Source organism: Antedon mediterranea, chromosome 3 (genome assembly GCF_964355755.1).
Source record: "Antedon mediterranea chromosome 3, ecAntMedi1.1, whole genome shotgun sequence".
Taxonomy (NCBI): domain Eukaryota; kingdom Metazoa; phylum Echinodermata; class Crinoidea; order Comatulida; family Antedonidae; genus Antedon; species Antedon mediterranea.
In genome coordinates this window covers 9,484,704-9,496,777 of record NC_092672.1, presented here as the reverse complement: position 1 = coordinate 9,496,777, position 12,074 = coordinate 9,484,704, and the positions used below count along the sequence as shown (strand labels likewise).

At 33.3% G+C, this 12,074-nt stretch overlaps 2 protein-coding genes across 2 annotated transcripts; one reads left to right on the top strand and one right to left on the bottom strand.

The window, feature by feature from the left end:
• Window positions 1–883: 883 nt before the first annotated feature.
• LOC140044000 (galanin receptor 2a-like) lies at window positions 884–1,918 on the bottom strand. The gene has a single exon (XM_072088483.1). It carries the CDS (start codon window positions 1,916–1,918, stop codon window positions 884–886), a length of 1,035 nt encoding a protein of 344 aa, XP_071944584.1.
• Window positions 1,919–5,383: 3,465 nt separating this feature from the next.
• On the top strand, window positions 5,384–11,700 carry LOC140044810 (alanine--glyoxylate aminotransferase-like). Its single transcript, XM_072089489.1, has 11 exons — window positions 5,384–5,670; window positions 6,050–6,242; window positions 6,623–6,687; window positions 7,642–7,813; window positions 7,901–7,985; window positions 8,134–8,229; window positions 8,561–8,630; window positions 9,002–9,097; window positions 9,388–9,470; window positions 10,199–10,244; window positions 10,493–11,700. Exons 1-11 carry the CDS (start codon window positions 5,425–5,427, stop codon window positions 10,589–10,591), a joined length of 1,251 nt encoding a protein of 416 aa, XP_071945590.1. The 5' UTR covers window positions 5,384–5,424; the 3' UTR covers window positions 10,592–11,700.
• Window positions 11,701–12,074: the final 374 nt, after the last annotated feature.

Sequence of the window (12,074 nt, the reverse complement as noted above, 5' to 3'; positions counted from 1 at the left end):
ACAGATAACTCGAGATGTTCACTATTCCGAGGAACGACAGAGCACTACTTATCATGGTTGTACAACCAAGGGAATCTTATGTTATGTCGGATTGTTTTTGTAGAACATTTGTTGACGTCACTCAACGTGCGATTGTCAGCCGATGTTAGATAGAAGTTATTTCTCCGTGGTATAAATATCAATCGATCATTTACATATCTGACACAAACATAAATAAGAGAAAGCAGGGAAGCCAATATAATGTACATAACCTTTAATCACCCAAAATGGTAACCTTAATACCGGATCCAAAGGAGAACAGTACCGGTAAAAATATGCATTCATACTTTTCTTAGTATAATGAAGATTTACCAGTTTTTGAGCTGTAAAAAAAGTTTAGTCCCTGTTTCCTTATGTGGTGGTGTATTACGTTGGAGTAACGTTATACATTGCGACATAACGATAGACTTACTTTTTTTTATTGGATCACAATTCATTTTATTGATAACGTGAATATTTCACAACTACTGAATGTAAGAAATACATATCTTTTTTCTTCTTCTATTTCTAATTTAAATATTGACATGAAACAATTATATACGTTATTTTGTTCAGGTTTGTTACTTTGTACTTGATAACTCGATTCAAATGTGTATCGTTGCTTTGTTTTAAATTGTTTATAATTTTATAGTGATTGTGATTTTTGGGCTGGGAGAACAGTTTGTTTTACTGAAGAGGTTACCCAGTATAAAGAATAAATAAATAAATAACAATTCATATTATAGCTTCTAAAATATACAGTAATACAGTCAACACCTAATCTAAAAGTGGTCACTACTGCCACTAACTGCTTAACTTATAATTTATACTTGAAGAAACGTATTCATTAGTGAAACATTATCTATTAGTTTATTGTAATATTTGTCGTGGAATATGAAACCAGTGAAACGGTAGTTAGGCCTACTTCACGGTCTGAATTAGCACATGCTGCTTTGGGCTTACGATAATTACAATAAAATATTTTTAGAAAAGCTTTTCTAAATTCGTCATTTACAGCATTATATATTATTGGATTTACTGAAGAATTCATATACAGTGCAACGCGCAGTATATTAAATGCTTTGAGTGAAGTGTTATAATCAACATCTCCATAGGTCAGGATAATGTTCAGAACGTCAAAGGGTGCAGTACAAACAATGTAGGCAGTGGCAGCCAGAAACACAGTCAGGAAAACTTTCTTCTCTGATTTTGATCTAGCTGTTTTACCCGCTGCACTGAATGTAGATGTTCTGAGCTTGATCAATATTGCTGTATAAAGGCCGACAACAACTAACATGAGTGTCAATGATAAACAAGTATCAAACATATACAAATACTTGTCAAGTTTGCAGTCGAAGTCATCAAGACAAAAAACACACGCTGTTGTCAAATTCGGAAGTCCATTATACATGTCAGGCCATGGAAATTGATATTCGACCATTTCTACCCAAAATAGTTTCCTCGACTGCCATGCTAACGTTATAAACCATATAAAGCAACATATCTGGATGGCTCTTAAAATCGATACAGACTTATTGTTATGAAATGAAATCGGATGATAGATTGCCCGATATCGTTCGATGGACATCGCGACGATTGTGAAGATTGCCACTTCGTATGTTGCATCAACGACGTAGAAGTTGAATTTGCACACCCATGGATTTTGAATACCAATATCGTACGTGTCACGTATTGGGCTATTGGTCAAAGAAGTCCATACTAGATCAGGTGCCATGGCAAGAAATATCGCATCAGCAATCGCCATATTGGCTAAATATACGTTAACAGAAGTGCGCATGCGCTGATGTCTAACTATCACAGTGATAGTTAGTATGTTACCAATTATACCAAAAATAACGACAATCGGCATAAATATGGCAATAAATATTTCATCCACCATTGTATATGAAATTGACTGAATAAATCCATCCCAGTCTGATATATTCATTGATGAGTAGTCGCCCCATGATTGATAGAAAGATTCCGAGCTAATTATGCCGGCGGCAGTATCCATCTGGAAATGTAAATATAGAGTGTTGTAGGTTAGCTACGGATCCCACCCGTCCGTTCTGATGACAGGATTTTCAATCAATCAAAGCTATACTCCCAAAAACGTTCAATTATGTTATTAATGGTTAGGTCTAATATATTCAATCTAAAAAAATACTATTTGGTTTTTTTTTTGGCTTTTAAGGGCTCTTCTCATTTATAGGTGAAAAAATGTTATTGCACATGTTAGTGTGAAATTTCAGACTTATTTGTAATAACACAGCTATGTTCGTTATGGTAATTTTTATCTTTCATTTTTGAAAATTAATAATTAAGATAATAAAACTGTATTTACACATGCATATGCACAAAGAAAATGTATTACAAATTTGACAAATAGCCTAAGAGGAAACCATGGGCCAATGGCACAACACAGAAGTGGGGACCTCTAGCACAAAACAGTTTTTAAAGTATATACATCATGAAGTTAACTAAGAAATAATAGAAGATATTTATTTTTTTTAATATAGTAGTTAGTACATCCAGTACAGGTACCTACCATTGATTTTCAGTCACTGTTTTTGTAGTTATTAGTTGGCCTATCTCTGTGTTAACTTGAGCCAAGTTAAAACTGCTATAATAATCAAACATCGAATGCAATAACTTAAGGACATCTCTAAATCATGAATTATAAAGATAATCCTCAAGTTCGGTCACTACGTCATCATCTTCTTTACTACAATTGTGAAGCCTTAGAAAATGATAATCTCATGTGAAACACTAGTAAGTTTTCCTGTTAAAGAATAACTATAAAAGTTTACAGCTATAAGTAGGTACGGTCTAACAATATCCTGTGTTGCCAATGTAGGCCTACCTGTAACATACGATTAGAGGTATAATGGTACATAGATAAGTATTTCATCACTGAGCAACAAACAATTTCTTTAAAGATTACAATTTTAGTCGCGTGCAAACGCGATTCTACAGCTCACTATGTCGGCCGGTCGGTCGGTAAACACTAACTCAAATTTGAGCACGCGACTGCAGCCAAGTATTTGGCCTTGTTAGATACAGTACCGTATAGCATTTTTGAAATTTCAGATAAAATTACAACAGTACTCCGTTTTGTTTTATCAGACGTTCGATAAATTGTATTCTTATCGGATATTTGCAGAGGTAAGAATGAGTTTTAGTTAGGCCCATTTACACTAGGACGATCGACAATAAAAAAAAATGTTCATTCATAAACAAAAGAAATCCAAGTTTTCATCCTCTAACTATAGAAAAACCATCTACTCCCTTTGATTAAAATTATATTTTTTCACGTCCAATCAAATGACGTCATGATTGATAAGAGCAATATTTGTCGTATTCGATTTAGACTTTCACCGTTGAGTACAGTTTTTCCGTTGAGTACTTCTTTAACGGAGTATTTTGAGCGTTGAGATTGTTCTTAACGAAAAACCTTTCGTTGTCAACATTTTCTATTCGAATGACTTTCTGTTGAGCACAAATTTACAATTCGAATACAAAAAGTACTCAACGAATCTTTACGTTGAAAACGAAAGTTCCCAATCGAATACGACAAATGTCGTGACAATATAACGATTTTATTCTTTTTATTCATCATGACGTCATGACGTGATTGGGTTTTACAAAATATTTCTTTTGACAGCATAAATGGTTATCCTAGTTCTAGAACGAAAAACTTTCTAATTTCCTTTGTTTTATTTAAAAATGCATACTTATTATCGTCGATATGTATCTGTATAATTGGTCATCCACATTCCTTGATCAATCCTCTGTGAAGAACCATTTATTTTATCTCAATAAGTGTGTTTTGACAATAATATGAATTTACTTGAGGTAAAACATTAATTCTGCCAATAAAACAATTCATTAAAAATAATCATAGGTCATTTATGAGTGGGCGATTCACATTAAAATCTTTATTAGGCCTATGAAAAATTCATCAAAGGTCCTGTTTCACGCTCTTAGGTGTAAAACCTACATTGTTTCATTGTAATGTTTTGACGAGTGTTATCCATTTATTATAACTATTACATTTTTTTGGTTTTATTAAAGTTCATGTGGTGTATTTTTAGCAAGTATTTATTTCCTTTCATTAGGCCTGATTAAATGTCGATGAACTGGGAACTAATTAACTGGAAATCGTACTCCAACGTTGTGTATAATACTGTATGTTGTAATGTGTTTTTTTTTTATTTAATAAAGTACAGTAAGCCAACCATGAAGATACCGACACACACAAATCATACATTTTTTTCCTTCCGGTCAGTGGTCATAATTAAAAAAAAAAACCTCCCTAGCACTCGACTTTTTGTTTTTGTTTTTCGTTTTTTTTTCAAGGACGATCAACAACTTTTTGTTCGTGGTGTTTGTCATTATTAATTACCCTGACTGGAAATCAATATGGTATTGCAAATCATTGTAAACATCATGTTTATAAGAAGGTTATTTACGATAGAGATATAATCCTTTAATACAACATAACGTGCAATTATCTACAAAATATGTTGTTGCTGTTGTACGCTTGTAGATTAGTTCGAGCAAACATATCAATACAGTTCCTAATAATAATTGATATTTTAAAACAAAAATAAAGTAATTACAGAGGCCTTAAGCCATAATTTAGGCTCTGGAGGGACACCTAGTGCCCTGTATGGGTTGGCTGTAGTTTCAAAACACTATGAAAGTGCCTACCCCGAATAATGCAGTTTATACTAATTAGAGTAGACTATTTATACGAGGCTTAGCAGCCCACTAGTATCGATTTACCTATTCTGAATGAATTTGCTCAAATATTAATATATATATATCAGGTTTACCTTATGATTAAAAATGTTCATCTCGTTTTGGATATTCAGTTTTACATTAGTTTGATGCTTATGATACTAATAGGAATGTACCGTCGGACCGTAATACTTTAAAATGTTACCTGTATCACGTGTTTCGCTGCGCAATATTTATTAATTAAGCCTATTTTATAAATTTTGGAATATTCTATAACCTTGAACCGGGGATGTTTATCCCAGAGAAGAGTGACATATTATCCTTGATACAAAAATGCATTGTCGTGCAAAATCTGTTATTAGCGGCCCCTATTAGTTATTACTAATTTCATTTGTAGGCTATATTGAATCAGTCACAATGTTTTAATAAAAGTAATAAACATATCGATCATAATCATTATTATAATATCGATTATAATGTATTGACCAGTATTGATTGGGTGACGTCATCTTGATTGATTGTTGACCTTTGTAGAATTTCGAGCTTCCGCGCCGCTCGAGTTTAGTTTTTGGTGCCTGGATAGATGGTACAAGATGGTACTTCCGCTCTTTGGCTTATTACATCGCTCAGCATGCAGCAGGCAGTACACACATAATACTTATAATGTTTACGCAACGAGTGACTAAAATAACGTCATGGGGGCGACTTGGTTATCAACAATTACGGTCCTTTTTCTGCACCTCATTTAATTTACAAACGTGTAACATAGATCCCCCGACAGGTCTTTTTGAGCCTATGAATGTTCCACATAAATTGCTTACTGGTCCAGGCCCCTCGAACAGCCCACCGCGTGTGTTGGCAGCGTCGGCATTGCCCTTGCTTGGCCATATGCATCCGGAATTTTTAAAGGTAGGCCTAGGCCTAGGCCTAAGTAATTTCTTGCATTGTAGCGCAAGTCTCGGCCTAAAGGACTAGGTCATACTTTAATTTTGCCTATTTTAAAATAAATAGGTGTTGTGGTGGTAGGTAATATTTATATAAAAGTAGTAGGCCTGTACTGTGTAGATAGAGAACACAATGTACTTTAGTAGCTAAATGCATGGCGCGCCATTTTCGTCATAATTCTTTCGCCATTAATATTCAGTAAGGGTGGCACCAGAAGACTTTTTTTTGGTGGGTGGGAGGGGGAGGGGGGGGGGGGGTTATTAAGCAACTCTATAAATGGTCTTATGTAATTTTAAACTCTAACATAATATTATTAAACATTGAATTGATTTTATTTACATAGATAATGGATGATATTAAATCGGGCATGCAGTATGCTTTTCAAACCAAGAACAACTTAACCTTAGCCATCAGTGGCACTGGACATGCAGGAATGGAAGCAGCGCTGGTCAATATAGTTGAGCCTGGAGATGTTGTGCTTGTTGGATCTAATGGCATTTGGGGTCAAAGACTTGCATCTTTAGCAGAAAGAATCGGTAATGTTGGTTATTGGCGGTATGTTAGATTCAGGGGGCTCTTAGAATAGGTGGCTTATTTAGGAAGAGGTGGTATTTACATTTAAGTGGTGGAGTATTCATATTTACTTGACTCTGTATCCTTTTCTTTTATTTACTTTTAAGCTCTGTCTACACTATTAAACTTTATGTGACAAAAAATGTGATGTGCTCATATATGGACATGATAATGTCGTACCACTACCATATTTGGGTACATCCCTTCTATATTTGGGTACATCACAATTTGTTGTCAAACTAGTTTGATAGACAGAGCGTTTTACTGGGATTGCACTATGTACTGTAATTTGTAACTTTTACAATTTAGAATTTTTAATTGAACTTATATTTTATGGATGTAGGTGCTGATGTTCGAGTGTTAAAGAAGCCTGCAGGCGAGGTGTTTACCACACAAGAAGTGTCTCAGGTATTTGTAAACAAAAAGTGTAATAATGTATATTTAGGTTCCATGTTGTAAAATAAAGATTAGAAAAAATAAACAATAGACACGGTTCGCGCTCGCGAGGTCACCGTCAGTTTGACCTTTTAGTGGGTATACAATGGTAAACAAACACAGCGAGAGGTATGTTAAAGCATGGGAGAACTGAGAGATGATCATCTTAAAAAGCAATCGTCAAAACTAGCCTTTTGATGGAATGGCATGGTAAGGATGTTATTTATTTTCTAAACTTATGTTTTATATTCACTGTAGAATTATTTGGACATTTGGTTCGGAATCATCGACTTTATTTATGTATTCAAATTGTCATTTTTGGTTTGACACACATAGTATTAGGCCTATATATATACGGTGCAAATTTATTTACAAATGTTGCGTAAATATATTAATTATTATCTTTCATTCTTCTTCATGCTCCTATTGCATCTTCCATGTATTATGTGATGTTCTTCGGCGCTTAAACAGACACCCAAGCCTCCTAGGCCTAGTAGACGAAGTACCGCACATCAGGCAACGCCACCGGGCGGGCGGAGAGACACGAGCACATCGTGGACGTACCTTTCCTTGAAAAATTTCCAAGATTTTGCGCCACTATCCTTCGGAGCCGACGCAAACCACTCAGCAAGTGTTTGAAAATTAAAAACAGGAATATTATTCAGTGATTTTGTGTAGTTAAATTCACGATGTATCCAACATATACAGCATTTATGATGCACCTTGCAACAAAAGCACTCGGCAGTCGCCATTTCGCTATGCTTCAACACGCACTAGGCGAGAGGTTTTCGGTTTGTTTACAAATCTATACCCACTATTTCTGATTGGTCGCGAGCGAGAAACGTGTCTATTGTTTTATTAGTGTAACAATAATTCAAAATGGCTAGTTTAGTTTTTTATAATTTCTTTTAATAAATCTTTACACAGTCCATACAGGAACACAAACCATGTGTGTTTTTCATTACTCAAGGTGAATCATCCTCTGGTATTCACCAACCACTAGAGGGCTTTGGTGATGTGTGCAAAAAACATGATTGTTTGTTGTTTGTTGACTCAGTTGCCAGCTTAGGAGGAGTACCAATGTTTGCAGATGAATGGGGTAACGTATTCACTCATTTTCATTCATTCTTCCATTTTCAATTTTTAAAAGGGGGCGTCACAAGTAATTACACCATTTTTATTTCAGGAATTGATGTGATTTATAGTGGATCTCAAAAGGTGCTAGGATGTCCGCCAGGTACAGCACCAATTTCTTTTAGTCAAAAAGCATGGTAAGTTAAACTATAGTTAACAATTCCTTTTACGTATTATATATTATAAATAATATTTCTTTGTGTCACTAAGTAGGGAAGAAATTGTCACAGTCACTGTTTTTAAGCATAAGGCAAAAGACAAATAATACTTTGTCAACATTTTTAGTGACAAGCTTGCATCAAGGAAGACCAAAGTACCATCTTATTATTTTGATATGAATGAGCTAGGAAATTACTGGGGCGCTGATGATCAGCCAAGAAGGTATTTTTTTTTTCATTTTTTTTTTTAACTACTCAACTAAGAAGTTAGAGTGAAGTTGTGTCTTGTTGTTGTGATTATGATGTTTGGCAACCACTCCAAGGGTCCTAAGTTCAAGTCCCGTCACATGTCAGGTTTCTTTCTAGGGGAAAAATTACTCCACTCCCAAAAACTTGTAATAAGACTTTGTTTATGTAGAGCATCTTGTGTATGTTTGTCTTGTGAACCTTTGTGAGAGTCCCTAATGATCAGCAATTTCTGGTTGGATTTCCCCCCTTATTAAATGTTATGTTTTTCTTATTTTCTTGCTTATAACCTTTCTTTGTTAACTTAGATATCACCACACTGGACCAATTAGTAGCTTTTACACCTTAAGAGAAGGCCTAGCAATGTTGGCGGAAGAGGTAAATGACTGGTTTATTGAACTAATCTAAATCTTAAGCTGGGGAACTTTTTTTTTACTTTGGCGTGCGCTTTTAACGAAATACAAATACATACATAATTTTAATACAATTAAAATATAATACAAATTTAGCCTTTAAAAAATGTTTTAAAACATTTATTGGCCACTATGTCATGACAAATTTTGAATGGTGAGAGTGTGGAAAAAAACTAGTTATACGAAATAAAAATTATTCCCTACCCCTGAAATTTTATATTTGCCTTTAAAGTAGTGCATGTTATAAAAAAAATGAATTGATTTAACTGTTTATCATCTTATTATTGGTTAAAAACATTAGATTATATGGCATTAAAATAATTTTCCATTGTTCAGGGTCTTGAGAACTGTTGGACAAGGCACAGTAAGTGTGCACTACAACTTCACAACCAGCTTGAAAACATGGGATTGGAATTATTTGTCAAAGACAAGGTAAGGTATTTTTTTTTACATTGAAAGGTGTAACAAGTAAGGGCAATTTTAAGACATGTTTGACCAAATAAATTGTAGTATATTTGAAAGTGAAAGCTTAACAAGTTATTTTATATTACTCTCAGATTCACATTTATTTCAATGAAACACACAAATCACAAAATATTTCTGCACAAATCAAATGCTCCCAATACTGAAAGGTTGCAAGGACCACAACAAACTTCTTGTTTTTCTTCCAATATTTTTGAAAATTTCACAACTTGAGAATTGGAAATAATTTTCTTTTTTAGGCTGTCAGATTACCGACTGTCACTACAGTGAAGGTACCAGATGGTGTTAATTGGAAAGACATTGCTGATTTTATTATGAAAAAGTAATGGAAATATTTTACATGAATTTATATAGAAATAGAAATAAATGTTAAATCAATGTATAATACTTGTATTCAACAATGCAGTGTAATCTTTGAAAATATACAGTTATGTTTACCTTATTTGGTAACCTGTAATAAACAGTCAGTCGAATATTGCTGTGTAATGCTTTGTCTCCACTATCAAAAAGTGTGATTTGCCAAAAAATATGTTAGTGATATGACATCATCATGTCCATATATGGGCACATTTTTTGTCACATAAAGTTTGATAGTGTGGACAGAGCTTTAGTTGGTATGAGAGCACTCATCAGTGGTGTAACGCGGTGGGCAAAGACCACTACTAAGAGGTCCTCCAGCGCTGGATAGTTGTATTGGGGCTACTCATGTGCTGGACCCCTTAAGCTCTGTAGCCTCTGGGTTTACCCGCTCATAGATACAAGAATTGCTGTGAGAACAAATTGCTACTAGCTAAGCCTGATGGAATGGAATTCGCAGAACTTGTACAGTAGGCTCATGGGTTTATATCATCCATTAGGTGATGAGGTTGAAACAAAATTTTCTTTTTAATATTTTGTTCCGAAAGTTGCCCTGTCCACTGCTTCTTAGTTTTATTTTTTTTTAAATTGTTAGCAACTTACAGTAACTGATATGTTTTCCTATTCGTGTATCAGGTTAAAATAATATAAGAAAAATTTGATAGTTAATGTTTAATCTTTTTCTTGTTACAGTTACAAGATTGAAATTTCTGGAGGCCTTGGAGAGACAACTGGAAAGGTAAGTATATGTATAATTTTTTTATTAATAATTATAACAATTGTGAGATTTATAAAATTCATAAATGTAATAATTTAGTCTTAGGTCCTCCCTAATAAAAATAATCTAATACTGTCGAAAATAGATATAGTTCACAATTCCATTTTAGATGTTTAAAAGGGCGGATCTATGTACGAGCATCTAAATACCATTACAAAATGTATGTTTTTACTGTTTTATGATGTGTTTTATATTTCTTATTTTTATAGGTTTGGCGAATTGGGTTAATGGGGTACAACTGCACAGAGGAGAATGTTTCTAGAATAATAGAAGCATTAAATAATGCGTTAACCACCCTTTCCAAATAAGGAAATAATTATTAATATTACTGATCATGTGCTACATTTAAATTCCTATTTTTATAACCTATAGATATCTATCAATGGATGGTTTCATAATAAAGCCTTGGACTAATAGGCTAAACAAAATGTAATCTAATATCTAAATATAATGTATAACATTATCACAGAATAATAAGTCTCATTTGTTTAAAAAAATATCATAATTGTATATTATTTATTAATGCAATTGCAATCCACTATGTAGAAACCTCACTAACTGATTGTTTCACTTTCGATGTAATCTAAAAAATACTCCACCCAGGAAGGGATACAACTAGAGAGTTTCCCTCTTTCAAAATCTTGCCAAAACATTCTTTTTATTGTACAAACAAAGTAATTATATTACGTATTATTATAAATTTAGACAAAATGTAGACTAAATTTCACTTCCATATACAGTATTAAATTAAACATAGCTTGACTGGAAAGTCATTCCAGGGACCAAGAACAAACACATTTTAAGTAGCTATGGACACTATTTTTTAAATTGTATTCCTTCATTCTAAAGCCTTGATTACACTATCAAAAAAAGTGTGATGTGCCCATTATATGGACATGATTATGTCATATCACTACAATATTTGGGCCTATGGTAAACTTGTTTTCAAACTAGTTTTATAGTGTAAAAAACATCAAGATTTTTTATTTGGACATTTTCAGTAAAATAAAGTATTGCATTTTCAATCCATTAGAAATGGATTATTTTTTACAAAAATAGATCATCTCTACTACTTTGCGAAATAACAGGCATTATTCTTGCCATCTAAAAAAGGCAGTTGAATACCACATAAATTGAACAGATTGTATAATTCAGAAAAGACCACATTTCATAACCTAACTTATCAAAATAAATGGGTGTATACCCGAGGTTTGTTCGGATATTCGAACATTTTAATACAGTATTAAAATTACTCAACAGTACTATTATTCAGTAATCATGGTCATATAAGTATTATATTTGTTATACAAATTTGATAATTAAAATGAAGAGATATGTATACATTTGTTTTTAGTCGACCTTCTCTTCAGTGTTTAGACTAGTCTACACCAGCAAGTTTGCGTTTGCAAACTTTGAGTTTGACAGACAAGTGTTCCAAAGATTGCTGTAGTCTATATGTAGACGAGACTTCTGTAAACTTCACTATTGTTTGGAAAATTATTGTTTTCATTTAATTTATTTGCCTCATTCATACATTAAACCTTACACAAAGAAAAACAAGTAGACGGGAATATCCAAAAAGTAAACTTTAATCAACTATCAAGTGGATTACCCAATATAAAACGGAACACAATTATCCATAAACTATAATAAATAATTAAAATATGTTATTTCTTCCCTTAAAATTATCTTTCAAAGTTCTTAACTGCAGTATCTCTAAGCTAGCTAGATTAAACTGATATCAAGATAAGGTCAGAAAGCGATCAAACGCATAGTGATACCGGACCGACA